Here is a 27,456-nt window from a genome sequence, read left to right on the forward strand (position 1 = left end):
TAGAAAAACAGTTTTATATTTGGTGTCTCCATCTCAGAGATCTCACAGAATTTCAGCAATTTAAAAAACCAAACAGAGGAATCTCTTGGCTAATGGCTACATTTGGGATGAAACACAACATATGGCTGAACTACATAGTTTAGGTCAGGAAGAAACAAGTCAGAAGCACAGTTTGTGCTCTGAAGCACAGCACACATATGAAACACTGTGTGGGGGTGTGATTTATCACCCAGCACTACCACCTGATACTCTTGGCAAAAAGAGGTAAAATTCTGATTATTGCTTCATATCATGAATATGCAAATGGTAAGAAAACCCACAGCATACAAGGCACAAAAGAATTTTTAAAAATCACCACAAAAATTTTACCTAAAGCATCATTAATCATGCTTTAGGTAAAGTATATTTTGAAAGACTGGACAACCTAAATCCCAAACCAGGCAATATAAACTTACATGTGTGACTTTCAGAAATTTAAATTCTTTGCTTAACCTAGAAAGACTCATTTCTAAAAGTCTTTTCTCTGGTTAGCCTTTACAATTTATTGCCCAAGTCAGGGTCAATGCTGTGGAGTGCAATCAACTAGTTTTTTAAAAACATAAAAGTTATCTACATAATCTTAAGGACCTGAGGCATTCTGGCCACAGAAAACAAGGCAATAAAGAATTAGCAGAATATTTACTTCTTTAAAAACTGTTCAGCCTAATAATGATTTAAATAGCTGATGCAACACAAGGCCACATTCCAAAAAAATCTGGTGGAAAAAATTAGAGAAAAAAAACTTGTCCCATGGGAAATAACATTTTAAAAATTATTAAAATGGAAAATGATTCACACTTTTAAAACTGTTGACACCAAGAACTGATGTTATTACAGGGATAAGCTCTGGAAAGGGTAGGAAAAGTTAGATGTGAACCGACTAAGGAGGACTTTTTCTTTCTCCCCTAAGCGTAACTCTATTATTACAATGTTCTAATCCCTTTTCAACCTTTCTAAGGCTCACTACAATAATACTAAAGTAAAGGAACAATGAAATACATCAGATGAATTCAGTAACAAATCTTGAATGTAGAAGACTAGCAGAGATGGTGAACTGCAGGAGTACAACAAAGACATACATTAGGGCACTCTAACCTCAAACTGCATTGCTGCAGAAGACTCATCCTGTGACCCTTATGTGGATACTGGTTCGTATGGAGGAGGCTGGTGTAGCACTTAAAGGAATTCTGCAGCCTAGAAGATGCTCTTCATCCAAAAGCACCTAAGAGAGCCATTGGCTCATTCATTCTCCCTTCACTGGCTATTCATCTGCAATCAGCTGGCTTGAACTCATTTCCATCCTAATTCATGTCATTCAATAAATCTCACCAGAATTTATGTGAGTTGTGTATTGGATTCTGATTTCATCTTTTAGCAGTACAATGGTAATATTTACCACATAACTATTGATTCAGAGAGCAAAGCATCAGTAGTTAAATGCTGAGGAATGATCAGCTCTTCTCTGACACTTGAAATTAGTCCCATGAACCTAAAATAGGGAATTACTGGAAATTGAGAGCAACATGAAAAAAAAATCAATAAAATAATTGAAAAAATTCTCAAGTTCATCTTGTATTTTAGGCTACATTTTGTTCATGAGTAAGTCTAATTTAAAGAAACAAAAATATCTATTTACCCCTATATGTATACCTATCCACATAACAGTAACTTCCAAAATTAGATACTAGAAATAATCTTCTGTCTTATAGTTGGCTGAAAAGATATCCTGCCAAAGATCCTCTTAATTATTTTTAGTTTTTCTTAGGTGCTATTCTATTAGAGAACATTTAATTATAGCCTGAGGTAGATTGCTATTACATAGCAGCTACACAGGGAATTCCTTAGAACATTTAAACAGCAGGTTGCAGTTTGCAGAATAGCCTACGTCTCAGGAAGTATAAGCAATGTTTTAAGAGTCTCTCAGTTGGAGACCTGCTGCCAGGACTTTACAACAGAGCATGTTGTCGGAAGTGGATTTTCTTTTGAACACAATGTCACATTCACAGGAAGGGGGAAGAACAATTGTATGGCTGGGAACAAATTAGCCAAAGCAATTATTTTATTTACAAGAACCAATCCCTTCTAGGTCTTCCCCCAGAAAATAGGTCCGAATATCTGAAGCTGGTGAAGGTCAAAGACTAATCACAAGTATGGAAAAGGCTGTCATAGTACCCAAAACAATTATTAAAAAAGGAAATATAGATGGAAAAACTGAGTTACTTGAGCCATTTGGAAATAGCAATCTTTAATGGAAGTACAAGACAAATAAATTATCTGCCATAAATGTATCATTTAAAGAGAAAAAAGGAGTCTAATTCTGTTTATGAACTTAGAAAGTATTGTGAAAATAAAAGTAGTTGGGTTAGTACTGACTTTTCATCAATTAATATGAGAACATAAAGTAAGAGATCTCATCACTGACCAGATCCAAAGTGTATTTTAGGGTAACCCTTTGTTCCATCTGCGGCTTACATGCTGTCTCAGCCTCCCTCTTTATAACAGCTTTTGGACAGAGTTCATGAGGTTATGCCAATTAATCCAAAAGTGGAAAGGCTGGCAGGTTTCTGGCATTATTCTACAAAGTACATTAAAAAAAACCCACAACTTCTCTCTTCATTTTAAGGAAAATGAAAGCTAGTTTGTTCATTTGCTCAAAGGCTTCAAAAATAGGGGGAAAGGATTCATGTTATTAGTTTTTACGCACAGAAAGGTGTTTATCAGATAGAAAACTCGGTAACAAGAACAGAGCCAGAACAAACACAAGGAAATGCAAACAATACAGACATGAAATTTTGCGTAGGTAACATCAGTGAGTATCACATTAAGTAGTTAAGAAAAATGACCCTATTTTCTACAAAAGAATCCTGGGGAAACCTTCAAAAATAATCTTCTCTATGATGCTTTTAAACCCTTCTAGGTACAAGGCGTAACTAGCTTCTTTTAGGATGCTAGCTAAAAAATGGCAGTTGATTCCAAAAAGGTATAGAGACGACAAGATTCCTCTTCTACCTACGCTTTCAAGCATAACCTATGGTTTAAATATTCTGAAGAATTTTCTCTTTAGCTAAAGGACTTTTCAGGTTCTGAAATTCTGTGATTTAATGCAGAGCCACAGCAACCTACATTTGCCCCTGCTCACAAGGAGCCAGTGAACAAAAAGAAAAAGGCCCGATGGGAAGCCTTATGAATTGATGCAGAGTGAAGTAAACAGAACCAGAAAAATAATACAAACAATGAATACGACAATGGAAAAGGGAAGAAGAAAAATATCAATCTGAAAGCTACATGATTAGAATGACCAAATTTGTCCCTAAAAGGAGAAGAAAATGTATTTCCTCTCCCTCCCAGCTTTGCAGATGTGGGGGGCTATGGGTGCACAGCACTGCTTCTACTGTCACCTTGTTTATTGCGCTCTCCCCTACGCATTTCTTTTGTATTCTTTGTTAAAAAGTATGCCTCACTACAAAAGGGAGAAAAAAGGGCTATGTTGGGAAATGAAGGTAATATAATGAAAAACAAAAGACAGTAATGAAAATGAAAAACAAAAACAAAGTACAGACGTATTCAAATGACACTGCACTGCTCAACCATGAGACCAGCTTCAAGGTGGATGAGCTTCTTTACTGACCTCTGCTTTTGGTCCCAATGAAGGATTAATCGAATCGTAGCTGCATGTCCCCAACTTTCCCCTAAGAATAAGAACATAACAATGACTTATAAGTATCTTGCCTTACCAATGAGGTGGAGAACAGTGTTTCAGACCAACTCCAATCACCAGCTGCGGCCTTGTTTAATACAGTATAACATATGCTGCATTATAAAAAAGGTGAATATGGTACTGTATATCACACGATTTTTTTCTCTTAGTTAACTTTACGGTCTACCAGGCACCATGCCAGTCAAACTTCCACACCACCAGAGCCACTCACATATTTCTATCATAAGGAGAAAATTAAAAACTCTGACACAATATTCTTATATTTAAGAGCTTAACAGAGGAATAGAGACATTTTGCCGATATATTCTAGCAACACTAATGCATGCCCTCCACCTCTTAGAATCCCTAGCTTCTTTATAACTTAACTCATCACCTTTTTCTGAAATCTTTCCTGGTCTCCCCAGCTATGTTATATTTACCTCTGTATGTACACGCTGACTTCCCCAGGCAGGATGCATGCTCTTTGGTTTCACCTGTCTATGTATCCCTGGCATAGTAACCTGGCATATAGCAGGCATATAAAGGCATGATTTGGGGCAGCTAGGTGGCGCAGTGAGTAGAGCACCAGCCCTGGAGTCAGGAAGACATGAGTTCAAATCCAGCCTCAAGCACTTGACACGTGCTAGCTGTGTGACCTTGGGCAAGTCACTTAACCCCAATTGCCCTGCCCAAAAAAACAAAACAAAACAAATAAATGCATGATTTGAGTAATGATCTAATAGATCTTCCTGTCTTTGCTTTCTTTCCTCCAATCCACTTTTTATGTCACATTAATATTAATAATGTAAAAGTATGATCATGCCAATCCTCTACTAAAAAGCCTCTCCTCATTGCCTAATGGATAAAGATTATAAACGCCTTAGCCTGGCTACACAGTCTGGCACCAGCTGACTTTTCCAGCCCCCTTACTCTACTTATCAATATAAGCATGAGGTATTCTAGCAGTTGTTTCTCCACTGACTCCAGTGTTTCATCACGGCACAGAGGTGCCGCACTTTGGATTTCCAAAGGATATGCCAGCAGAACACAAGCTCAGGTAGTTCCTACATGAAGTCACAAAATCTTCAAGTGTGCACTCAGCAACAGCCTAAGTATCTGATAACTAACCCAGTAAAGTACGGAGATGCTTTTCCCCTAGAAGACTAGCTACCAGATTAAGACTTTTTTCAGGAATAGAAGCTCATGAATACTACTTGCTAATGCAGAGAGAAATTAGAATCTGTATTCAATAGAGAGTGTCCCCAAACTGATGAAGTCACAGATCCTTAAAAAAATATTATTGTTATTATTCATAAACTAACTAGACTATTCACCATTCTACAAGTGTGAATGTCTGTAGGCATTTCATAATTCTCACTCTCATCTCTGACTGCTGAAATGACCAGGAACAAATGCCTACTCTTCTCTCTAGCCTTCCCTAATCTCCTCTAGGGGGAAAGTTTCTTGCTTGCTTCTGTATTCTCATATCACTTGCTCTGTGCCTCCTTTATATACTTATCTCATTGCTTTATGGTTATAATATTTATGTATATAGAGATTATTGTTACTTGTATTGTTACTTGTATTTCTCTACACCTCTGATTTTCCTTAATAAGTTTTAAGTTCTTTGAAGATGAAGACCTCTCACCGAACTCCCTCTACATCTTCTCTTTGATAATCTGTCCTCTAAAATAAGAAGGAACACACAAATCAAGTAACATTACATTTTCAAAAACCTCAGAAAGCAAAAATTGATGTTCTGACGTGTAAGTCATCTAATTACAAACTATCAAACTTTTTGTTTGCTGGAGAATTCCCTTTGATGTAGAACACCTGTTTCAGTTACTGATCTTTTAAAATGCAAACCTCTTAACATTTGCAAGCTTCCCCACTCAGAAAACACAAACTACCTGTTACATTGTACTTCATAACTTTTTGAAAGGCTGCCAAAAAATCTGCGATAAAGGAAGAAGTAGAATAAAGATAATCAAAGCTTTATCTACAAATATAATTAAAAATCCATTTTCCCTAAAGAAATATCTTGACACTGCTCCTCCTGTCCCCTCAGCTGTACTTGCATCTTTGTATATCTCTTTTCTTCTTCATAATTAAAAAAAGTGTCCTGGAAAATGTTTGCAACAGAATTAATCTTCAGAATAATTTTCAACAAGTACAGTAAGTTAAGTCTAAGCCTCATCAGGTACCCACCACTGCACAGAGTCCCTGCTCTGTCTCCATTATGTCTCAATGTAATTATAGCCACCTGCTCATACCCTCTAGCTCTCTCCCTCCTCCATTTCAAAGTCTTAAACTTAAAAGCTTTTATTTACCACACCACACGATAAGTAAATAGTTTAGCATGTGACTCCAACCAAGAATGCTTGGCTTTAATATAAGAGCTATCCCATAATAAAAAGGAAGGAGCCTCTAAGGGTAGAATTTCCAGGTAGACATGTTGTGTAGAGGGCATTCCTCATCCCCTCAAATTTTACCACAAAGATCTGCTTAAGACCAAAATAAATAAAGAGTAGAACCCAGGAGTGAAAAAAAAAAAGAGCAAGAAGAGAAAATACTAAAGTGATTTTGCAAATATCTGGTTGAACTTATAATACCAAAAATTCCATATAATGCCTCATCTTGGGATTTCAAATGACTAATTATAGAGGTAACTTCTGCTTTAAGCAAGCCCAACATATGGAAATTCACATTTTTTTTAAAGAAAAGATAAATTAAGGGATGATTTTTTGCTTTACAAAAAGAATTTTCCATGGGTTCTTATACCAAGCAGGCTTCCAAGTGTATTAAAAAACAGTTCTACTTCAAAAAAAAAAAAACCCAAAGAGATTCACACACTCTTTTCAAGAAATAATTCACTGAATAGAATGACCACCTACTCAATGCCAGAAACTGGAATGCCAACCAAAAGAAACACTTCTGGTGCTTGAGGGGCATGTGTTCTGAGAGGTTTCTGAGGACAAATTCTTGTGATTCTATCTCTAAAGTGCTATAAATTGGAATGAACATTACATTTTAGATTTTTAGCAGAACAGTTAAAGGGTAGACTTATAACAAAAGTCCTGTCTTTTGCTAGTGCCATAGTCAAAAAGCATTTAGTTAAAAATAATGCTGCTGCTCTTGCCTTCATGTCTCAGTGGCCAGAAGAATTATAGAAAATAGGAATCCCTTCTACGTTTACATACTAAAAAAATTCTACAGGCATATTAAGCCTTAAAAAATTATTAATTACTTACCTAAAGCAGGAACTAGCAAGGATTGATTTTTGTCAATCTTTGTTGTCATTTGATTAGTCCAAATTACCTGTAAAAAGAAAAATGGAGAAAACGAGCTGTGGAGGACAAGAGTCAAGTCTTTGACCAATTTTTTGAGGCCTTATTTCTATAAGGATCCCCCCCCCCAAAAAGAGTTGATGCTGAAAAGAAACCATGTCAATAAAATAATTTTTAAGAGGTTTCTATAAATAAAAACTCATCTTTTAATATTTGGAGTTTTCTCATTCAAAAACAAAGTTAATTTATCCATATAAACACAGCAGGCAAATTACTATGTAAATATATATATAGTTATAAACAATATAAGCAAAATTCTAAATGTTAAATCATTAAAAAAAAACTCATGAAGGAAAACAGAAAATAAAATTAAAAGTTGAGGTACCTTTAGAACTGTACCATCGACAACATAATGATCTTCCTTTTCTAGTTTCTCTCTCTCTCTCTTTTTCCCTTCTTTCCTCCCTCTCTCTCTCCTTATCCTCTCTTCCTCATTTTCCTCCTTCTTCTTCCATCATTTAAAAAATTTCCTGTCCACACTTTACATCTGCTAATAGTACTCATAGTTATTGCTTTTGTCCATTAGTGGCAGTCAGAGCTAATAAAAGAGAAAATCTCTGGGTCAAACGGTGGTCTATGGTTAAGATTTTATATTTTGAAAGCTAAGTTTTATCAAATTTTTTTCTCTTTAAAAATGTTATTTGGGGGGGCAGAGCCAAGATGGCGGCTAGTAAGCACGGACTAGAGTGAGCTCCGTACCCGAGTCTCTCCAAAAACCTATAAAAATGGCTCTGAACCAATTCTAGAATGGCAGAACCCACAGAACAGCAGAGGGAAGCAGGGCTCCAGCCCAGGACAGCCTGGATGGTCTCTGGGTGAGGTCTATTCCACACGGAGCTGGGAACGGAGTGGAGCAGAGCCCAGCCTGAGCGTGGACGATCCAGACCAGAAGCCAGGCGGAGGGGGCCCTAGTGCCCTGAATATGTGAGCTGCGGCAGTTACCAGACCCCCTTGACCCACAAACACCAAAGACTGCGGAGAAGGTTAGTGGGAAAAGCTGCAGGAGTGGAAGGAGTTCGCGGTTCGGCTTCCAGCCCGGGTGGGGGGGGGGGGCAGCGGAGGTGGGGCAGCTACAGCTGTTGTTACTTCCGGCTCCAGGCCCACCTGGTGGGAGGAATTAAGTGGCGGATCAGAGCAGGAGTGCAACAGCCTGCTGAAGATCTAAGCCCAGTCTGAACTGCGGGTCCTTGGGGAAGGAGGAGTGCGGCTCTGACAGAGCTGGCACCTCCCCCCCAAACGTAGAACATAGAACTCGTAAGTCTACAAGCAGTCATGCCCCACTGAAAAACTCAAGGGTCAAGTTAGTTGGTTGGGAATATGGCCAGGCAGCGAAAACGCGCCCAGATTCAGTCTCAGACTTTGGATTCTTTCTTTGGTGACAAAGAAGATCAAAACATACAGCCTAAAGAAGACAACAAAGTCATAGAGCCTACAACAAAAGCCTCCAAGAAAAACATGAACTGGCCCCAGGCCATAGAAGAACTCAAAAAGGATTTGGAAAAGCAAGTCAGAGAAGTAGAGGAAAAATTGGGAAGAGAAATGAGAAGGATGCAAGAAAACCATGAAAAACAAGTCAATGACTTGCTAAAGGAGACCCAAAAAAATACTGAAAAATACACTGAAGAAAACAACACCTTAAAAAACAGACTAACTCAAATGGCAAAAGAGCTCCAAAAAGCCAATGAGGAGAAGAATGCCTTGAAAGGCAGAATTAGCCAAATGGAAAAGGAGGTCCAAAAGACCACTGAAGAAAATACTACCTTAAAAATGAGATTGGAGCAAGTGGAAGCTATTGACTTTATGAGAAATCAGGATATTGTAAAACAGAACCAGAGGAATGAAAAAATGCAAGACAATGTGAAATATCTCCTTGGAAAAACCACTGACCTGGAAAATAGATCCAGGAGAGATAATTTTAAAATTATTGGACTACCTGAAAGCCATGATCAAAAAAAGAGCCTAGATATCATCTTTCAAGAAATTATCAAGGAGAACTGCCCTGATACTCTAGAGCCACAGGGCAAAGTAGAAATTGAAAGAATCCATCGATTGCCTCCTCAAATAGATCCCAAAAAGAAATCTCCTAGGAATATTGTCCCCAAATTCCAGAGCTCCCAGATCAAGGAGAAAATATTGCAAGCAGCCAGAAAGAAACAATTGGAGTATTGTGGAAACACAATCAGAATAACCCAAGATCTGGCAGCTTCTACATTAAGAGATCGAAGGGCTTGGAATGCGATATTCCGGAGGTCAACGGAGCTAGGATTAAAACCTAGAATCACCTACCCAGCAAAACTGAGTATCATGCTCCAAGGCAAAATATGGACTTTCAATAAAATAGAGGACTTTCAAGCTTTCTCAGTGAAAAGACCAGAACTGAATAGAAAATTTGACTTTCAAACACAAGAATCAAGAGAAGCATGAAAAGGTAATCAAGAAACGGAAATTGCAAGGGACTTACTAAAGTTGAACTGTTTTGTTTACATTCCTACATGGAAAGATGATGAGTATGATTCATGAGACCTCAGTATTAGGGTAGTTGAAGGGAATATGCAAATATATATATATACATGTATATATATATATATGTGTTTATGTATATATATATGTGAATGTGTATGTATGTATATATCTATGTGTATATGTATGTATGTGTATGTATGTGTGTATATATATATGCATATGTTTATATATATATATGTAAAAGAGAGAGAGCAGACACAGGGTGAGTTGAAGATGAAGGGAAGATATCTAAAGGAAATAAAATGAAATTAAGGGATGAGAGAGTAACATACTGAGAGAGGGAGATAGGGAGAGATAGAATGGGGTGGATTATGTCGCATAAAGGTGGCAAGAGGAAGCAGTTCTATGGGAGGAGGGGAGAGGGCAGGTGAGGGGGGAATGAGTGAACCTTGCTCTCATCAGATTTGGCCTGAGGGGGAATACCATATATACTCAGTTGGGTATCTTACCCCACAGGAAAGAAGAGGGAGGAAGATAAAAAAAAAATAAAAGGCGGGGGGATGATGGAGGGGAGGGCAGATGGGGGTGGAGGTAATCAAAACAAACACTTTGGAAAGGGGACAGGGTCAAGGGAGAAAATTCAATAAAGCGGGATGGGTTGGGAAGGAGCAAAATGTAGTTAGCCTTTCACAACATGAGTATTGTGGAAGGGTTATACATAATAATACCTGTGTGGCCTAGGTTGAATTGCTCAACTTCTTAGGGAGGGTGGGTGGGAAGGGAAGAGGGAAGAGAATTTGGAACTCAAAGTTTTAAAATCAGATGTTCAAAAACAAAAAAAGTTTTTGTATGCAACTAAAAAATAAGATACACAGGCAATGGGGCGTAGAAATTTATCTTGCCCTACAAGAAAGGAAGGGAAAAGGGGATGAGAGGGGAGGGGGGTGATAGAGGGGAGGGCTGACTGGGGAACAGGGCAACCAGAATATAAGCCATCTTGGAGTGGGGGGGAGGGTAGAAATGGGGAGAAAATTTGTAATTCAAAATGTTGTGAAAATCAATGCTGAAAACCAAATATGTTAAATAAATAAATTGCATTAAAAAAAATATGTTTATGTATACATATGTATATGTGAGTGTGTATGTATGTATATATGTATGTGTGTGTGTGTGTGTATATATATATATAGAGAGAGAGAGAGAGAGAGCGAGTGCGAGCAGGCACAGGGTGAGTTGAAGATGAAGGGAAGATATCTAAAAGAAATAAAATCAAATTAAGGAATGAGAGAGGAATATATTGAGAGAGGGAGATAGGGAGAGATAGAATGGGGTAAATTATCTCGCATGAAAGTGGCAAGAAAAAGCCGTGAGGGGGAATGAGTGAATCTTGCTCTCATCAGATTTGACCTGAGGAGGGAATACCATACATACTCAATTGGGTATCTTACCCCACAGCAAAAAAGGAGGAAGAAGATTTAAAAAAAGGGGGGGATGATAGAAGGGAGGGCAGATGGGGGTGGAGGTAATCCAAAACAAACACTTTCGAAAGGGGACAAGGTCAAGGGAGAAAATTCAATAAAGGGGGGATAGGTTAGGAAGGAGCAAAACATAGTGAGTCTTTCGCAACATGAGTATTGTAGAAGGGTTATACATAATGATACGCATGTGGCCTATGTTGAATTGCTTGACTTCTTAGGGAGGGTGGGTTGGAAGGGAAGAGGGGAGAGAATTTGGAACTCAAAGTTTTAAAAACAGATATTCAAAAACAACAAAAAGAAAGTTTTTGCATGCAACTAGAGAATAAGATACACAGGCAATGGGGCGTAGAAATTTGTCTTGCCCTACAAGAAAGGAAGGGAAAAGCGGATGAGAGGGGAGTGGGGTGACAGAAGGGAGGGCTGACTGGGGAACAGGGCAACCAGAATATACGCCATCTTGGAGTGGGGGGGAAGGCAGAAATGGGGAGAAAATTTGTAATTCAAACTCTTGTGCAAATCAATGCTGAAAACTAAATATATTAAATAAATTAAACATAAAAAAAATATTTGGAAGGATTAAACAGCTTAATAGCATGAAGAGAAAAACGAAGTTAAGGTAGTCTAGAACAGGAAAAACAACCATTAGTAAGAATAACTTAAAACAGCGAAAGCTATGTGCATCTGGCAAAGGCACACAAAACCTCCGACAATCCTAATTTCTGATATTCCCCCAATGCCAATCTTTTTTTCTAGTGAGTGAGATTTATATTCTTAGATGTGCATTTCTCTCAAAAGATACCACCATGAAGAAAAAGCTAAGAAATGGTTGCTTTATTTATTGGGCAGTAAAGTGCCCTATCTACAAAGGAAAAGTCAACAGATCATTGTGTTGAGGAACAGCCATAAGACCGCTGTCCTCTAGCTTCCTTTCACTTGAGCACCAAAGGCCTCCAGAGAAATTGAGAATAACTCCCAACAAGATAAGTCTTAGCCAAATGGATATCTGACACTGCCTAGAGTTGACAACACAAACAACCTTTGCTGAAGCTATTTGAGCTTATGGGGAGCTAGGTGGATGCAGTAGCAATTAGATTTGAAGATCTTTCCCATCCATTAACAGGCCATGTGACCTTCTTATGTCACAGGAAGCCTAGGTCACATGGTGGGAGAAGCTTCCTGACAGGAAAGGGAAGTTATATCACAGGAAAATGCTGAAAAGGAGAGAGAAAGATGTTATGGCTCCTGGTGGCTACTAGTGGCCACCCTCCTGATTGTTAGAACTGAACAGGCTGACTTAGCTGTACTGTGAGTTTGTTTTGGGGAAGACCCTAGCAGGGGGTCGGAGAGGTTTTGGGATGCTGAGGCTCCATATTGTGATATTCTGCATTGAATGTTTTGGGTTCCTTGCTGTTATGATGGACTGACTGGCTGTGGGAGCTGAGCATTTGGTTATGGGATATGGTTCTCTGGTGTCTGAATAAATGGTTTACCTCTTCTACCTTCTATATGGAGAGTCTCATATACTTTGCTATACAGAACTACATAGGCATTTTGACAATTATCATCTACATTGTTATTGTTGCCTTACTGTTCCAGTGGCAGAGTCAACAGAGTGCCAGGCCTAGAATCAGGAAGACTCATTTTTCTGAGTTCCAATCTGGCCTCAGACACTTAACTAGTTGTGTGACCCTGGGAAAGTCACTTAACCCTGTTTGCTTCAGTTTCTTCATCTGTAAAGTGAACTAGAGAAAGAAATGGCAAACCCCTCCAGTATCTTTGCCAAGAAAACCCCAAATGGTGTCACAAAGTGTCAGACACAACAAAAAATGAATGATCAACAAATCTGAGCTTATGCCATAAATGCTTAATTCTTTTTGTCAGTATAATTCTTGTTTAAAATTTTTCATTATTTTGTCCATTACATCACACTTGGAGGAAATGAACAGAAATACTAACTTCTGTTTTACGAAGAATCTTAAATTTGGATTTTGCCTTGCTAACACATATTTACAATCTATTCTGTCTGCAAAAACACTTGAGTAAATGCTGATATAAAAGAAAAATATTGAGAATAATGACTAAAATTCCTATGGAGTAACATTTTTGCAAGAGAGGAATACAAAGCACCATGTTAGAACTGCCGGCTTTCATACTGGCTGAATATTTCTCAAGTTTTGCTCTAAGGAACTATAAATAGCTCTAAGTAGAGCATGCCACCTACTGGCCATTTAACAAGAGTAACAGAAATCTGAATTATGGCAAATGACAGATAAAGTTTTTAAGACGGAGTACTATCAATTTCTACAGGTGACAGGAAATTCCTAAACACCACTGTCAGGGAAAATTAGTAACAACAAATCATTAACAGCCAGCTGAATTCTCTATTTCAGGTTCTGGCAGAAAGAACATGGGAAAATTGTTTACCAGAAATCCCACAAAGTCAAAGCAAACCACCACTATAACTCACATTGCTATGTGAAACAATGACTCTTCAAATAAAGGAGAAGAAAACCATTTCACTATTTTTTTTTGCAAGGAGGAAAGCAGGGCAATTGGGGTTAAGTGACTTGCTCAAGGTCACACAGCTAGTAAGTGTGTCAAGTGTCTGAAGCCGCCATTTGAACTCAGGTCCTCCTGATTCCAGGGCCAGTGCTCTACTCACTGAGCCACCTAGCTGGCCCTCACTCTTATCATAATGGTCATCTTGTAGACTAGTTACTAAGGCAAACATGAAGTCTAATTTGCTACATGTATGCATTGGAAGGTAGTTTATTATGAAACTTTCTGGATCCATAAACTTACAGCTAATTTGTGATTGTTTGCCATGCTGATCAGCTGCTGTGCTAGTCCATTCAGTAACCGTGTTCGACGGGAGAGGTCATCAAAATCATGCCGAAAAGGAAATGCAATCCCATCCACTATAATCAGCTGGACCTAAATACACAAGAGGTAAAAGTATGAAGTCAACATTCAGTTTTTAAAAATTTACTGAACCAACAGTTAAATTATAGGATTGAACTTGAAATCTAGGAATTTCCCTGGAATTGTTCTTTTATTGATTAGTTATAAGTTTATACAAGTTAACTATCTATACAACCATAGATTCGTGTAAGAAATTGTTAGAAACGGGACTTTATTTAGTCAAGTTCATTATGCTAAGGACAATAATTCACTTAATTATGGGAGTAAAAGAAATTGTAACATCTTAAGCTTTTAACATTGTACTTATCATCACATAAAAATATAATTTACTATCAAGGTACAACATAGGATTTACTGAAGCATCAAGCTAATTATAGCATATTTGAAGTTTCTGTCCAAAAGATTTTATTCTGAATTGTTTGTCTTCATAAAGCAGGACTAACCTCAGCATAAAATTCTCAGATAAAAATTTGCAAGACAACATCTTATGAAGTTTTAATGAATTTTAAATGTATAATCTTGCTTTGTTTGAAAAATATCAGAAATTCACAATAATAATACACAATTGAGTATATAAGTAGGGCTGTCCTTAGCCCCACACAGGCTGATTAGTGAATAACAGAATTTCTATAAGTTCTATCTATGAGAGCCCCAAGGCATGGAACTTTTAAGACAATTTATAAGCATGGCACCACTGAAATCCAAAAGCAAACAAAAGTCAGGGAACTCATTTTGCCCAGATCTTTCCTATGTAGTTATCACATTTGGATTAATATAATATAAATAACAGAACTGTCCTGCCCACTTCTAGTCAACCACTAGGTCAGCATTCCTGCACTCAAGATGACTCACTCCCTCTAGATGACCATGGGGGGGGGAGTCAAGGTTGAAGGACTTATCTGTTTTAGGGATAACGAAAAAATACCCCTTAATGATTCAATGGATTTTTAAAGGTGAGTGAAGTCCTCCTAGGGAGAAGGCCCCTTTGAACCTTCCAGGGGGAATGGTCAAAGAAAATGAGTAGTTTTAGTAGAGGATTAACTGTCTATTCTTTTATTAGATGGAATAGAATATTAACCTCAAACTGTATTTTAACATAATGTGACCTTTTGCTTGTTCAAGATTCCAACAAATGTTATTTCAAATTGTCTTCCGTTAGAAAAATTTCTGAGGCCATGGAGGTGGGGGGGGGGGGGCAGAGGAGGGAGGGTGTAGAGGGAGGATATGTCATTTTGAGCATTTCTCTAAATTAGAAATGCTTGGACTTAGAATGTGAAATTTTTAAAGAATTTATGGAAGGCTTGGGTCAATACAGAATTAATGCTTTTTCTCTGTCACTGTCAATATGTACTTGTGAAAAAGCCTTGTTTAGCATTTGTTTTGCTTCTTTTATGTGTAGGAAGTAAATACCTCTCCCACACGTTTTGCAGTGTACAGAGTAGTTTTCTAATCCCCACTTTGGGGAGACCTTGGATACATGCCAAAACATAAGCTTTAAGAAATTTTCCCCCAGTTGCTGGGGGGCAGGGATGGGGAGGAGGTAAAGAGTTTTACAAGTGAAAGAGGAATCTAACTTGTCTTTTAGATGGGCTTTCCTTTTATGACCTAATCCAGTGATACACCACAATATGTTCCAGAGTAGAGGGACACCTTAGTGGAAAAGGCACAATGCTTCAGCTCATTAAGTCCCCCAGTAAGTATAATTATTAAATATAGTTGCTTTTGTTCCTGTTTTATCTTTCCTACTAGATTATAAGCTCCTTGATGGCAGAAACTACAACAAGGGCAAAGTACTAGCATAGTATCTAGTGTGGACAGTTCCTGCTTTACATAAATTTGCATCACACAAATCTGACATAAAGAATTCTGAAAGAAATCTGCATTCCAAAATAAACACCTATGTTAACTTTACTGTACAGTACTGTGCTTTCTCTCTTCACTCCTGCCCCTAGGCTTGGGCTCTGGGGTCTCTAACTCCTCCACCAAAACAACAACAACAAAAAACAACCCTAAAACAAAAACCACAATAACCCTCCAAGTGAAAGCTAAAGAATGGAGAGATCAATACTGCCCACTCACTCCAGACTGGAAGCTTGGCTTGAGAACTCTGGAGCTGGAAGGGGAGACCTCCGTCCTACTCTGCCTACCTACCCTTGTGTCCCTCCTGCATGTCTATCTTCCCTCTGTCCACACTTGGATACCATGTGTCTGTCTCCAGATCTTGTCTCCCCCATTCTCCCTTCTGTGTTCTGTGTTTCAGCCAGGCCCCACCTTATGACTGGCTCTAGTTTCCACGTGTTCCTCCTCCTGCTCTCTATTCTCTGTACCCCGCCCCACGTCCTTAAACCCTGGATGCTAGCCTTCTCCCTCCTTGAGCACCCGCCTTCTTCCAGCCTTCTTCCCTCCTCATATGCTCAGGCAAATGCAAATTATGTAAAAATGCTTTACATAAAAGGTCTTAGAAAGGTGCACTTACACTAAGTGAGAACTGTCTGTACATAATAAGTGTTTAGTGGCAGCCTTGGACACTTACCAGCTATGTGACCCTGGGTCACTTAACCCTATTGCCTCTTTACCAAGAAAACCCAAAGTGGGGCCATGAAAATTCAGACACGACCGAAATAACCAAACAACAAAAGTGTTTGCTGACCTCCAGGGATAGTTAAAAAAAATTAACCTTAGGCTGTATCTGGTCTTACCTCATGTGGGTTAGACAATGAAGCTATGAAAAAGCAGACTTTAAGTGAGCCACCTTATGCTCAGAGGTAATGACTTAAGAGCAACTGGCATCATACTAATAATTAGTTATTGAATTAGTAGTCCAGCTGACAGTTCAGCTATAAAATTTATGACCCATTTTTACTGCCTTTATTTGTTCTGTATCATCCAGAGATTTTTTAAAAAGGACTTCCTGGATTTTGAAAGTTACCTTATCTTGGATGAACTACCAAAGGAAAAAAACTGTTTAACTCTGTATGCAACAGACCACCAAATCCTACTGATGCTTCAATTGTAGGGTGGAGGTGACCATAGGTGAAGACCAGGAAGTTGGAGTGAAAACTGACAGGTTTTATCATGCTGGTTTACAGACTGAGTTCACTGTCTGAGGACCAACTCAGTTAAATACGGAGATTCTCATCACCGATGGACTATCCACTAAGCGCTGAATTCTTTCTCCATGGCAATCCATGAAACATAGAGAAATAAAAGCCTTCAATCTTGTGTCAAATCAAATCAACAAGCACTTATTATGCAAGTACTATGTGCTAGGCACCATGCTAAGTGCTGGGGATTTAAAGAAAAAGGCAGAAGCAGTCGTTGCTCTCAAAGAGCTCACAGAAAACATGCAAATAATTATAGTCAAACAGAATATAAAGAATAAATTGGAGATAATCTCAGAGGAAAGGCACTAAGGTTAAAGAGGAACAAGAAAGGCTCCTTATAGAAGGTGGGACTTTAGCTGAGACTTGAAGGAAGCAAGGGAAGTTAAGAAGCAGAGATAAAGAGGAATAACATTCCTGGTATGGGGGACAGTCTGTGAAAATTCCTAGAGTCGAAGTAAAGGCTGGTGTTACTGGATAACAGAATACAAAGGGGGAAAAGGTGTAAGAAGACAGTAAAGGGAAGGTAGGTTATGAAGGGCCTTAAAAGCCAAACATAAGGTTTTATATTTGATCTTAAGGTAATAGGGTGCCAGTGGAGTGACTAGGGTACAGCAGGGTTATAAGGTCAGACCTACTCATTACAAAGACTATTCAGGCATAATCAAATGGAGAATGGCTGAAGATGAGAAAGCAATGATCTAGGCTGAGCTGCACCAATGGAATACTACTGTGCTACAAAAAATAATGAATAGAATTTCATAGAAACTTCTACTTGCAGAGTGGCTAAATGCTAGAAATGGGAGCAAAGAATGCTAAAAATTATATGGTTTTCAATTTATCTATAAATATGAACTTAATTGTTAGAACTCTAGGTGTGAGAATTTATCCAAAGACCAATATATTGACAAATTATCTGGAAAAATGAACCCTATCAAAACTGGCAGTCTCACATAGCCAACAGTTTTGTGTACCAAAGTGGCAGTATCATTTTGTAGGGAATCTAGTCATTCTGTCTTGAATTACTAAGGATGTGAATAAGAAAAAGATGACCACAAAGAAAGCTTATCTACCAATATCTGCTGCAGATCATAAAGAGACAAAAATACTATATGAACGATGACAAGATCCTCCAAAATCAATCAGCATGTACAGGGTGTCCCCAAAAGTCTTAGTGTTTTATGCTCTAGTAGCTTTAAAATGCACTAAGACCTTTTGGGACACTCTGTACCTTAATTCTTTGACTTTGCTATAAGAGGAGGCACAGGAGTGGATGGCAAAAAGTATGTTGGCTAAAGTATGAGAAATAAAAGAGGTTTGACAATGTTTGCCAAGGTCATGAAGGGGGTGTACAGAGTTCAAATGGAAAAGGTCCTCCAGGTGCTCCTGCTTGCAGATGATGATGTTCTGATTACAGCAAGACTGAGAACATCATAGAGCCCCTTCAGTGAGATCTATTACTTAAAATAAAAGTAGAATGGATAGAAAATGTCTCTTTTTCAAACTATAACAAGCAGTTGGATGGCCAGGTCACTGATATTGCTCTTCCCTTTCCCTGTCTCTTCCCATCCTCTTTCTTCCCTTCTCTTTTTTTTCTCTCCCTGCCCCCACACGCATATACATATACATTATATATGCACACATGTATGAACATATGTGTATGTAAATGGAACCATGATCAGGACTCATATTTGAAAAGGAGGAAGAGAATGAGTTGGTCTGCATTTGGAAATTAGCACAGTGCACTCAAAAATACCAAATTGCATCTATCAGTTTTCACACAAATGTTCTTCTAGAATTGTTGTGTGGTTGTGAATATAAGAACATCATAATTTCCAAAGATAAAGAGTCTGGGTACTCAAGGTCAGTAGAGATAAGGATGGTGGGCACAGAAAAACCACAATACATTTCCAATTTTGATCCACGCAGAAAAGATGGTAGCACAAGGGATATCATTGAGAAAAGTATGATCGGTAAAGGAAGTACGGCAGTCATGCAGCAAGAACAAGGGGTAGGCCTTCTGTTCCCCCTTCCTTTTCTTCTCTCCTTTCATGTGCCTCCTTCTTCTTACTCCTCTCACCCCCCCCCCATATGAATGGACTTCATAACCATAGATGAGAAAAAACTAGATACAGCCAAGTGGAAGTGCATCACCTGTAGCAGCAGTAAATTTTGGGGGCAGACCACTAGGAATTAGAGTTTGATGACGCTCTTCCATCCAGTCTTTATGGCTTCCTAGCTGTACTCTTCACATTTACAGTGAGTTGTGCTCCCTACGCTGAGTAATGAAATTCCAAAATCCCGCAAGAAGATTCCTGCTTAACCCAGAACTTAAAATTGTACCAAAACTATACAATTGTCATTTGCAGGAAGTGGCAAAAATTTAGAATTTTACAGTGATGATGCAGAGACCCCCAAAAAACTAATGGAATATGAACATAAAAAAAGAAGAAAAATACCTACTCTGTCCTAATGGAATGCCATTTTTTTTAAAAACAGAATGATGCCTCTCCTAAGAAGGCATGTAAATTATTTTCTTGGTAAGGTTGAAAAGTGCTGGGCACTGACAAATTGCTCTTTTGGCTACGCTGTTAAGAGCTCTTTGTAGATTTATGAAAATGAATAGAATAATTGGATTAAAGCTTAAGGACAGTATGTACTGCTAAGGAAGGAAAAACAGTATGGCTGACAACTTTTCCTAAACTGGAACTCTTAACTTTATGTGGACTATCTATTGCCATTGGTTGCTCTCCAGGTAATTTCTGAACACCAACCAAGATTTGTCAAGAGAATGCAAGATTGATGGATTATCCAATCTAGGAAATAAGCATGATCATGATAAGTTCTTAAGTCAAGTTGCCTTCAAAATACCACTGACTCTACAGTATAAGTAAAACATGTCCACCAAATAAGCACTGTATTGTCTGTCTTAATTTTGCATTAGCTACGGAACTGCTGTCGAGGCGTCCAAAGCTTCCTCTACCGCTGCTGCCTCTCCAGCCTCTGGACCATGTCGTCTCCAGCCTCTGCCGCTGCCCAACAACAAGAAGGAGGGTGAGCAGACACTGGCCTCACCCACAGGCCTCAACAGTTCCTGGGTGGAGCTCCAGATGAACAGCAACTGCAACGACGGGAATGGGAATGGAAAAAACGGGGTCTGGAGCATGTGCTCTCCTCGTCCTCCATTCACAATGGAGACATGGAGAAGATCCTCCTGGATGCCCAGCACGAGTCAGGCCAGAGCAGCTCCAGAGGCAGTTCCCATTGTGACAGCCCTTCCCCACAAGAAGATGGTCAGATAATGTTTGATGTGGACATGCACACCAGTAAGGACCACAGCTCTCAGTCTGAAGAGGAAGCTGCAGAAGGAGAAAAAGAAGTGGAAGCTTTGCAGAAAAGTGTGGACTGGGTATCGGACTGGTCCAGTCAGCATGAGAATATCCCCGCCAAGGAATTCCACTTCTGGCACCCCAAATGTTCTGTTTCTTTAAGTGTGAGGAAAAGTGGAGCCATGAAGAAAGGCGGCATTTTCTCCGCAGGATTTCTTAAAGTGTTCATTCCATCGCTGTTCATCTCTCATGTTTTGGCTTTGGGACTAGGCATCTACATTGGAAAACGATTGAGTTCCCCGTCTGCCAGCACCTACTGAGGGAAAGGAGAGCCCTGGAAGTGCGTGGGCCCTGTGAAGTGCTATCCCTGTCACATTAGTGTATTTGAACTTGAGACCATTCTAAGCACGCCCCAGTCCTTGACCCTCTTTTTACATATCCACTTTCCAGCTCCTCTTGGGATTCAGTATTTGATTCGAACTCTTAGGAGGCATTTTCATGACCTCCTTCCCTTTTTGGCCTGTAAGATCCTCAGTTTCCTCAAGGAGTTTACCACTGTCTAGAAATCTGCAGTCTTCTTTTCAATGCAGATGCCACTAGCAAGTGATTTTTTTTCCATAGCCCTGTTTGTTGCCTCCTTTTTAGACCCACCTGAGTTAGAGCAACAACATCCCCATAGAAATACTGACTGTTTCAGGACAATGACCATCAGTCTTTTAAAAAAGAAAGCAAGTTAGCAAGTATCTTATCAAACCTTGATTTTTCAAGACAAAGACAAGCTCTCGTAAGCTCACAATTTATAGTTATAAGAAAAACAAGAAAAAGAAATACAAAAAAAAAAGTAGTCTGTGGCCATAAAAAAAAAACATACTTAAACCAGCTTTGGGGCCATTTTCTCTCCAAGCCTCCCAGTGTTGACTGTCACGTTGGAAATTTGCAGGAGGCCAGCTGCACAAAGAAATGATGGAGACTAAGCAGGGTGAGCCCTGAAGTATGACAACTAGAGTGTGAACAGAATGTTGGCTTTTCTATGATGTAGAATCCTTACTTCTGACAGGGAGGGTCTCAGGCCTAGGTGAGAGAAAAGAGGTGGCATTTGGGACTTTGGGTGTTGGGAGTTTTCCCTGCTATGTGTGAAATTGTTTTCATTTTTCATCTCTTTCCTCAAAGGATTGTTTTCCCTTTTTTTCCCCTTAAAGAGAAGCTCTTGAATGAGTTCCAGTGTGTTTGGTGTACTTACAGGCTACTTGTTACTGGAAATTTCATTCCTTCTGGAGTCCTTTAGAGACATCCCTGGGCTTCCAAGCAGTTGGGCTGCTCTGTGGAGTGGTCCTGGGGGTGGGGAGCAGTTGACCAAGTCCTGAAATGATGTCCCTTTTGATGTTCTTCCAGAGCTCCCACTTGTTACTGTATAATCTTCCCCAAGGCAATGCCAGGTACCCTCAAGCCAGATTCCTGCAAGGCATCCTGTTCTAGGTTACTGAACCCTTCATTTGGCGAACACAGCCTCTCCTTCAGAGACACTTTCCTTCTTCAAAATGTGAAGCTTTAGTACCAAATTGTTAGGAAGAATCAGGATTTCCAGTGTCCTCAAGTAGATTTTATCGGATTTCAGATCATGTAGCATGAAATTTGAAGAATACTACATGTTTGATATATAAAAAATTACTGTTTATGATACAGATTTTAATATTGGCTATTTAGAGAACCATCGTTACTCTGAAAACTACTGATTTGCTCATTTAATTAGTGCATCAGGTTGATGTGAGTAAAATACTAATTGGTCTGGCCAATTTGCAGAAACTGTTCCATCAGACTGTTTTTTCTACATCACATTTTATAAAGTAGATGTGTTATGGCAGAAATGGACAGTCCAAACACAGAATTTAATTCTTAACTGACTTGTTTGTATTAGTAAAATTGGTCATGGCAAGTATGGAATAACTCCTTGACTATGCTTAAATTTGTTTTCTCCTACCATTTGAGAAAACATTGTAAGGTATGAGCCAGGGCCCAAATAAAAGCAACAATTAATTCTTTAAAAAAAAAAATTGTATTAGCTAAACCTGCCATTCTAGAATATGAAAGTACCTTGGAGAAATTTGGGGTGGTACATGACATTGAAGGTTAAGTGTAGTAATGGGCTTCTAGATCATAATGTTTAATATCCTCAAAGTAATTAACTGCCTGTTGTTTCTGCTTGCCCCAATGGATCAGTGTGTGTGTACATATACATATCATGTCATGTCAGGGAATTGTAAATAGCTGATTCAAATGTGGTACTGTCCTGTTGAATGTGGTTTTATCTTCAAACGTCTATAAAGTTTGATGTGTAAAAACTATTGATTTAACATGTTTTGCTGGTTTAACTATCATATCTCAACGTAAACACACTTTTAGGACTGAAATGACTTAAAAAAGGTACCTAACCAAGCTAAAGTGATTTTATAACTCTATGAGAACTGTGTTGTGTAGAGATACTTTAAATTGTGTATGTGAAAAAGAAATAAAAGTGAATTTTAAAAGTAGGGAGGAAAGGAGATAAATAGATGAACAACCCAAATGTTGTACTCCAAAATGTAAAAGAATATAGAGGAAAACCTCCAAGTAAGCTGGGTAAATCTCTGGAGCATTTATGAAAGAACAAAGACAAGCAACACACGGAATGAGAAAGCAAGGGTGGGTGCTGAACTACTCCAATGGAGGGAATATCTACATATGAACACTGATACTCAGGTGCAGGAGTACTAAATATTATAGAAGCAAAGCAACTTTAAACAACTCTGTTATATTCTCATCTCAATCAGGAAACTGAAGTATAATTCCCAAGAAAGTGGGAAAGACAAGTGTTCTTGTCTAGGCGGACAATCACAAGGAGGTTACGTATAATTACATTCTTTAAGAAACCATTACATGAGGTTGGCTGCTAGAGAGATACATGAAAGTCTCTTGTAGGACAGAAATCAGGATGGAACTTATGATTTCATGAATAAAGAATTCTCAAGGAAACTCTGAAGTAAGGAAACCTTTTCTTCCAATGTATGTCGTTCTCTGTAATTTGTGGCCTTGGAGTGGCCTAGAGCACTGGGTTATGTGGCCAGTCACAAAGTCAGTATGTGTCAGAGGTGGGACTTGAATCCTAGATGTAAGGACAGTTCTCTATCCACTATGCTCAACAGTCTCTTTTTTTGTAACATAGTATTAGAATATCCTTAAATATTCATTGAGGCTACAACATTTATAATGGCTCTGTTTTAGGGAAGATGGTGAAATAAAGTAGGAAACTGCCTGGCTCTCCCAAAATCCCCTACATATAATTTAAAATAATGCCTCAAAGTGAACTTTAGAATGGCAGAAATAAAAGTCAGGTTAAAGCAGCTGTCCAGTCTAAGACAATTTGGGAGGACATTAGGGAAGACCAGACCTTCTCCATGGTTATCTGGCTAAAGTGAAGTGCTGATACCTACAGGCAGATGAATCAACAAACAACCCCTGGGGGCTATAGTCAGTAGCAGCCTCAGCTTCAGGAACTTTTGTCTCAAGGACAGTATGGGGGGGGGGGGGGGGTCTGACAGCGGATCAGGGGAAACATGCAGAGCTCTCTGCTGGTGCTAGACTTGGGGTCCAGGTGTGCTGACCAGATGGGGTCCCCAGGCTGTGGCTATGGAGCAAGTACATATCACTGAATGCAGTCACAGAAGGGCAAGGGCCCTGCTGGCTATGGTCACTTGCAGGAGAGTGGGTCCCTGGTTTTGGTTCTAGGACAAAACAGTGAGCTTAGGCTTGCAGGCGAAGAAGGGTGGAAGGCAGGGGTTGGTGGGGGGAGGAATAGCAGGGAGTAAGTAGTGACATCATTGCTGGATGCCCTGGTTGCAGCTTACGGGTGGAGGGGAATACCTGAGGTCACGCCGCTGGATTGAGCTCAGAAAACAGCACAAAAAAATTGAGACATCATCCACCTCACCTCAGGACTAGAATGCAACTCTACCATGAAGTTAACAGCAAAGAAATAAGCTGCTAAAAAAATGAGTAAGCAAAAGAGAAAGAACCCAATTATAGATAGCTACTACACTGATAGAGAAGATATGGGTTCAAACGCAGAAGAAGAATGTGAAGTCAAAATAGCTATTTCAATTTAAAAGAAAAATGTAAAATGGACACAAACGCAAAAAGAGTTCTTAGAAGAGCTTAAAAAAGATATTAAAAATCAAGGAGAGGCTGAGGAAAAATTAGGAAAAAATAAGGGTAATGCAAGAAAATTATGAAAAGTAAGTCAACGAATTGAAAAAGAGATGCAAAAACTCATGAAAGAAAATATCTTCTTAAAAATTAGAATTGGACAAGAGGAAGCTAATAACTTTATAAGACACTGAGAAATGATAAAATAAAAAGAATGAAAAAATAGAAGAGAATGTTAAACATCATTAGAAAAGCAACTGACACAGAAAACAAATCAAGAAGAAACAACATAAAAGACTGTTGAAAGTTACGATTAAAAAAAGAGTCTAAACACCATAACTCAAGAAATTATTAAGGAAAATTGTCCTAAGTTTTAGAACTAGTAAGTAAAATAGAAATTGAAAAAAATCCACTTATCACCATCTGAAAGAGATCCCAAAATGAAAATTCACAGGAACATTATAGCTAAGTTTTAAAGCTTCCAGATCAAAGAGAAAATACTATAAGCAACGAGAAAGAAATCAGTGAAATACTATGAAACTACTTAGGATAACAGAAGATTTGGCAGCTTCTACATTAAAAGAACGAAGCACATGGAACATGATATTCTGAAGAGCAAAGGAGTTGGGTTTGCAACCAAGAAAAACTTACCCAGCAAAGCTAAATATAATCCTGTATGGGGAAAAAGAAATGGATATTTCATGAAAGGACTTTCAGATATTCATCAGGAAAAGATTAGGACTGAATGGAAAATATGACCTATAAGAATCAGGAGAAACATTAAGAAGGTAAACATGAAAGACTAATTATAAGGGATTTAAATTTAATTAGGTCAAACTGTTTACTTCTTATATGGGAAAACGTTACCTATAACTCTTAAAAATGTTATCATTACTAGGGTAGTTTGAAAGAGTATACATAGATAGAAGGCTCAGGGTTGAGTTGAGTATGATGGGATGATCCTAAAAAACAAAATTGGGTGAGGAGAGGTAAAGTGGAGTAATTATCTCATACAAACTAGGTGTGAATGGAAAAGTTGTTACAGTGGAGGGTGGAAGGGGGAGTGGAGGGCTTATAGTGCTAGAACCTTATTCTCATTAGGACTGGGTTAAAGAGGGAATAACATATACATCTAGAAGGGTATAAAAGTCTTCTTAACCTACAGAGAAATAAGAAGGCAAAGGGATAGGATAAGGACTCTTAGAAGGGGGTGCAGATCAAGAAATGAGAGGGCATAGAGCAAAAGGATGGCTTTTTGCAAAATCGTGTGACAATATGAAATTGGACAATAGGGCATTTATGTGTTGTCATAAAGCATGGTGGCTTTCTCATTACAAAGTACTTAGAAGACTATTTGAGCTAATATAAGAAATTGCCATTTTTTCTTAGGGATAGTAATGAAGATTAAACAAATTCATTTTATAACAAAAATTTCCACCTGAAACTTGAATATTTGATGGACTTTCCTGAAAAACAGTTCTCTAAAAATCAGTGCGCGGTTCTTAAATTAACATTCTCAAAAAGAAAAAAATTGTAAATGGTAACATTATTTCTCAATTTTAAAAAATTAAGACCTGCTTACTACTTGAGCAGTATACAAGAAGTGAATCATTTTGTTTCTAAATATAAACTGATAAGGAATCCATATGCCCACGGACAAATAGGATGATTCATTTGGTCTTTCTCCATCTGAACAAAAAATGGTTAATAGATTTCTCTTGCGGTAGTACTGAATGTTGAAATTAAGTGTTTTTATCTGAAAATCATAGTATGTTTTGCTATGGTGAATACAGAATCCTTTGGCTTATCAAGCAAAGCAATATAAATTCTACTGCTGTTCCTAACATTTTATTTATACAACAGTTTTCTGCTGTAGCTGCTAAACATAAAATGTCTTGATTATTGGTTGAAAAATAATTGAGTAACAATAGCCATAAATATACCACTGTTGGAAAAGTTTTACAGATAAACAAGCCCACCTATCACGTATTATTTTAATGGTCTATCAAAATTGTAAATTATTTTATCAATGTTACATTATTAGTACGCTTGAGATTTGTTATAAAAATGAATAAATTCTTAAACTTTATTTGACAAAAAAAATAAGAGGGTAAGGGGAGAGGATAAGGGAGGGACTCTTAGAAGGATGGCTAGATTGAGGATAAGGGAGGGATTCTTAGAAGGGTGGATTAGGGAGGCAGTAGTCAAGTAAATTAGATGTCTGAGGAAAGAGTAAAAATGGAGGGAGAGAAGAATAAATAGTGAGGAAAAATAGGACGGAGGGAAATAAATACGCAACTAGTAATTATAACTCTGGATGTGAATGGGATGAGCTCACCCATAAAACAGAAATGGGTAACAGAATGGATTAAAAGCCAGAACCTGACAATATGTTGTTTACAAGAAATACATTTTAAAATGATACACACAGAGTAAAAATTAAGGGCTGGGGTAGAATTTATTATACTTCAGCTGACGCAAAAGGAGGTGTAGCAATCACGATCTCAGACAAAGTTAAAGCTAAACTAGATTTAATTTAAAACAAATAAAGAGGGAAACTACTTTATGATAAAAGGTACCATAAATAATGAAGTAAAAGTCAATACTAAACCTATATACACCAAATACTAGAGCATCTAATTTTTTAAAGGAAAAACTAAATGAATTACAGGTGAAAATAGCAAAACTATAGTAATGGGGGATCTTCAACCTTTTCCTCTCAGAACTAGATAAATCTAACAAAACAATAAATAAGAAAGAAGTCAAGGAGATGACTATGATATGATAGCTATCTGGAGAGAACTGAATGAGAATAGAAGGGAATATATCTTTTTTCCATACCTTTACAAAAATTGACCACATGTTAAGGCATAAAAACTTTATAGTTAGATGCAGAAAAAC

General features: G+C 38.3%; 1 protein-coding gene and 1 pseudogene across 1 annotated transcript in view; one reads left to right on the forward strand and one right to left on the reverse strand.

The window, feature by feature from the left end:
• The window catches only part of RAD51C (RAD51 paralog C), a 77,430-nt gene that overhangs the window by 16,358 nt on the left and 33,616 nt on the right, over positions 1-27,456 (reverse strand). The window contains exons 5-7 of the mRNA XM_036755594.1: positions 13,827-13,958; positions 6,988-7,054; positions 3,668-3,728 (exon numbers count right to left, since the gene is read on the reverse strand). Coding sequence (XP_036611489.1) covers positions 3,668-3,728; positions 6,988-7,054; positions 13,827-13,958 — 260 coding nt within the window. The remainder of the gene's footprint in view (positions 1-3,667; positions 3,729-6,987; positions 7,055-13,826; positions 13,959-27,456) is intronic.
• Positions 20,110-20,696, forward strand: LOC118845572 (annotated as a pseudogene).

Source organism: Trichosurus vulpecula, chromosome 4 (genome assembly GCF_011100635.1).
Source record: "Trichosurus vulpecula isolate mTriVul1 chromosome 4, mTriVul1.pri, whole genome shotgun sequence".
NCBI classification, from domain to species: domain Eukaryota; kingdom Metazoa; phylum Chordata; class Mammalia; order Diprotodontia; family Phalangeridae; genus Trichosurus; species Trichosurus vulpecula.